The sequence below is a fragment of the Nematolebias whitei genome, chromosome 11, assembly GCF_014905685.2.
Source record: "Nematolebias whitei isolate Nwh7 chromosome 11, NemWhi1, whole genome shotgun sequence".
Classification (NCBI taxonomy): domain Eukaryota; kingdom Metazoa; phylum Chordata; class Actinopteri; order Cyprinodontiformes; family Rivulidae; genus Nematolebias; species Nematolebias whitei.
In genome coordinates this window covers 48872379-48873232 of record NC_056508.1, presented here as the reverse complement: position 1 = coordinate 48873232, position 854 = coordinate 48872379, and the positions used below count along the sequence as shown (strand labels likewise).

Genomic DNA, 854 nt, shown 5'->3' with positions numbered 1-854 from the left:
TATATATATATATATATATATGTATATATATATATATATATGTATATATATATATATATGTATTGAGTATGGACTTTGTTGTCTTGAACCAGGTTGACATGACTGTCGACGAGGCAGAGGGTGGGCACCAGAGGCCATCTTGGGACCAACATAACAGTTTTTTTTCTTCCACGTTGGAGTAAGCTATTGGCGGAGAATCAGTTTTGTGTTGGGTTTCCTCAGACTGATGAAACTTCTGGATGGAGGACGAAACATTTCAGCACAAAAAAAAAGAAACTGTCCTGATGACCTGACTGAAAATTGTTGAACAAAAATCAAAGTTGTCTTCGTGTGTTCAGGTTCCGGCAGACGAAGTGTGCGGCTGCCCTCTGGTCCGAGATGTCTTCGAGCTGACCGGGGACTTCTGTCACATCTCTAAGAGGAAGTGTAACAAACACTACTGCTGGGAGAAGCTGCGGCGCGCCGAGGTGGACCTGGAGAGAGTCCGAGTGGTAACCTTCAAAACCACCAAACTTTATTCATTGCCTGGCCATGGACAACGCTAGACTGTCTCACCTGTCTTTGTGTCTGCTTGTCTGTCTCTGTGTCCATATGTCTGTCTCTGTGTCCGCCTGTCTCTCTGTGTCCGCCTGTCTGTCTCTGTGTCCACCTGTCTCTCTGTGTCCGCCTTTCTGTCTCTGTGTCCATCTGTCTCTCTGTTGTCCACCTGTTTTTCTGTGTCTACCTGTCTGTCTTTGTGTCCACCTGTCTGTCTCTGTGCCCATCTGTCTGTCTCTGTGTTCACCTGTCTTTCTGTGTCCATCTGTCTCTCTCTTTGTCTACCTGTCTGTCTCTGTGTCCACCTGTCCCTCTGT

At 46.3% G+C, this 854-nt stretch overlaps 1 protein-coding gene across 1 annotated transcript in view; it reads left to right on the top strand.

Annotated features, from left to right (window-relative positions):
• The window catches only part of LOC119417232 (CXXC-type zinc finger protein 1), a gene marked incomplete at its 5' end in the record, with an annotated part of 9764 nt that overhangs the window by 7672 nt on the left and 1238 nt on the right, over positions 1–854 (top strand). The window contains 1 exon segment of the mRNA XM_037684444.1: positions 339–491. Coding sequence (XP_037540372.1) covers positions 339–491 — 153 coding nt within the window.